Raw genomic sequence first — 1295 nt, forward strand, 5'->3', positions numbered from 1 at the left:
TCGTCCCTGTCAGAACTAAAACCTGGTCTCAGCCGAATCTTTACTAACTCTGTGTGACATTGTTTTTTTTCCCTGTCATCTGTGACAATGGCCATTAATGTTCACTAGGAACAAATCCCTGAAGCGCGGTGTCAGAATATGATGGACAGCCTTCCCTGAGGAAAGGAAGCTGTTTTAGAACCGGATTAAAGCCTGTGGTAAACAAAGCACATATGAGTAGGATGGTGCACGTCTGCACACTTGAGGAACCATACTGTATGGTGTCTTCTACCCTGGCCTCACATGACTCTGACTCGTCTTCATTGTCTTATTTTTTTCTCCTCTCTTTTATCTTCTTTCTTTTCCTTTTCACTCACTATCTTCTACCTTTCTCTCATCCCTTCCCCCGTCCCCCATCTGTGGGAAGCTGCCATTGTGCGCATGTCGCAGATGAGTCAATTTGTGGAGGCAGGACGGGCACACGCTCCCTACCCGCACGCGCGCGCATCCTGTCTCCCACGAAGGCATCTGTTTCAGTCTGTCTCTCCGCGAGATGCAGCACCAACAGAGGGGAGAGGGGGAGACGACGAGCCCGGGGAGGGAGGGAGGCAGAAGAAAAAGAGGTGTGAGGAAGGAGGAGAGGCAGAGCTAAGAGAGAGAAGAAAGAACTGAAATAAGAAAAGAAAAAGGAGTAAGCTGAGAAGAAGCGGGAGGACGACGAGATGCGGCTGTAGCAGCAGAGCTTGTGACTTCTGAAGAGTTTCGCCTCGGAGATGGTTGAGTCGTATCATCCTGGCGTTTGACTCTGAGCATCTCCAGCGCGCGAGCGTGTGTTTGAATGTGTGCATGAAGCCATGGCGAGTGCTCAGCCGGGGGTCCACGCACTGAAACTCCAGCCTCCCTGCGTCTCACACACCCTGAGGAACGGAAGCAACTTCATTAAATGGGATGAGGTAAGAATGCAGACCCATATAACCTCCTTAAGTTCTTTACATGTCTTTCTCCTATACGGTGGAGAATTGAGTACTTTGTTTATGAAGCGACTCAGGAATTTCATTGAATCCAGTCCAAGCGAATTAATATGGAGTGTGAGAAAAATGAGGAGGAAGAGGAGGAAATGTGCCATGTTGTCAGATGTGTTTACTGTTCATTTGTTGATTGAGCTTTGGCAGTAAGTACCTGTGTGCGCCGCGCCAGATAGGACTGATGGTGTTAACTGCATTTGCAGTCAGCTACTCTTTGGCCACCTGTTGGTGCAGAATCCATTGGCATGTCTTTGAGTGTGTGTGTGTGTGTGTGTGTGTGTGTGTGTGTGT

General features: G+C 49.0%; 1 protein-coding gene across 1 annotated transcript in view; it reads left to right on the top strand.

The window, feature by feature from the left end:
* The first annotated feature begins 474 nt into the window (after window positions 1-474).
* plcb1 (phospholipase C beta 1) overlaps window positions 475-1295 on the top strand; it is a 64111-nt gene continuing 63290 nt past the window's right edge. Inside the window, exon 1 of the mRNA XM_015052835.1 lies at window positions 475-932. Within this exon, the coding sequence (XP_014908321.1) occupies window positions 834-932 (99 nt within the window). The 5' untranslated portion in view covers window positions 475-833. The remainder of the gene's footprint in view (window positions 933-1295) is intronic.

The sequence above is a fragment of the Poecilia latipinna genome, unplaced genomic scaffold (genome assembly GCF_001443285.1).
Source record: "Poecilia latipinna isolate Pla-1442-1.1 unplaced genomic scaffold, P_latipinna-1.0 Scaffold1138, whole genome shotgun sequence".
Lineage (NCBI taxonomy): Eukaryota > Metazoa > Chordata > Actinopteri > Cyprinodontiformes > Poeciliidae > Poecilia > Poecilia latipinna.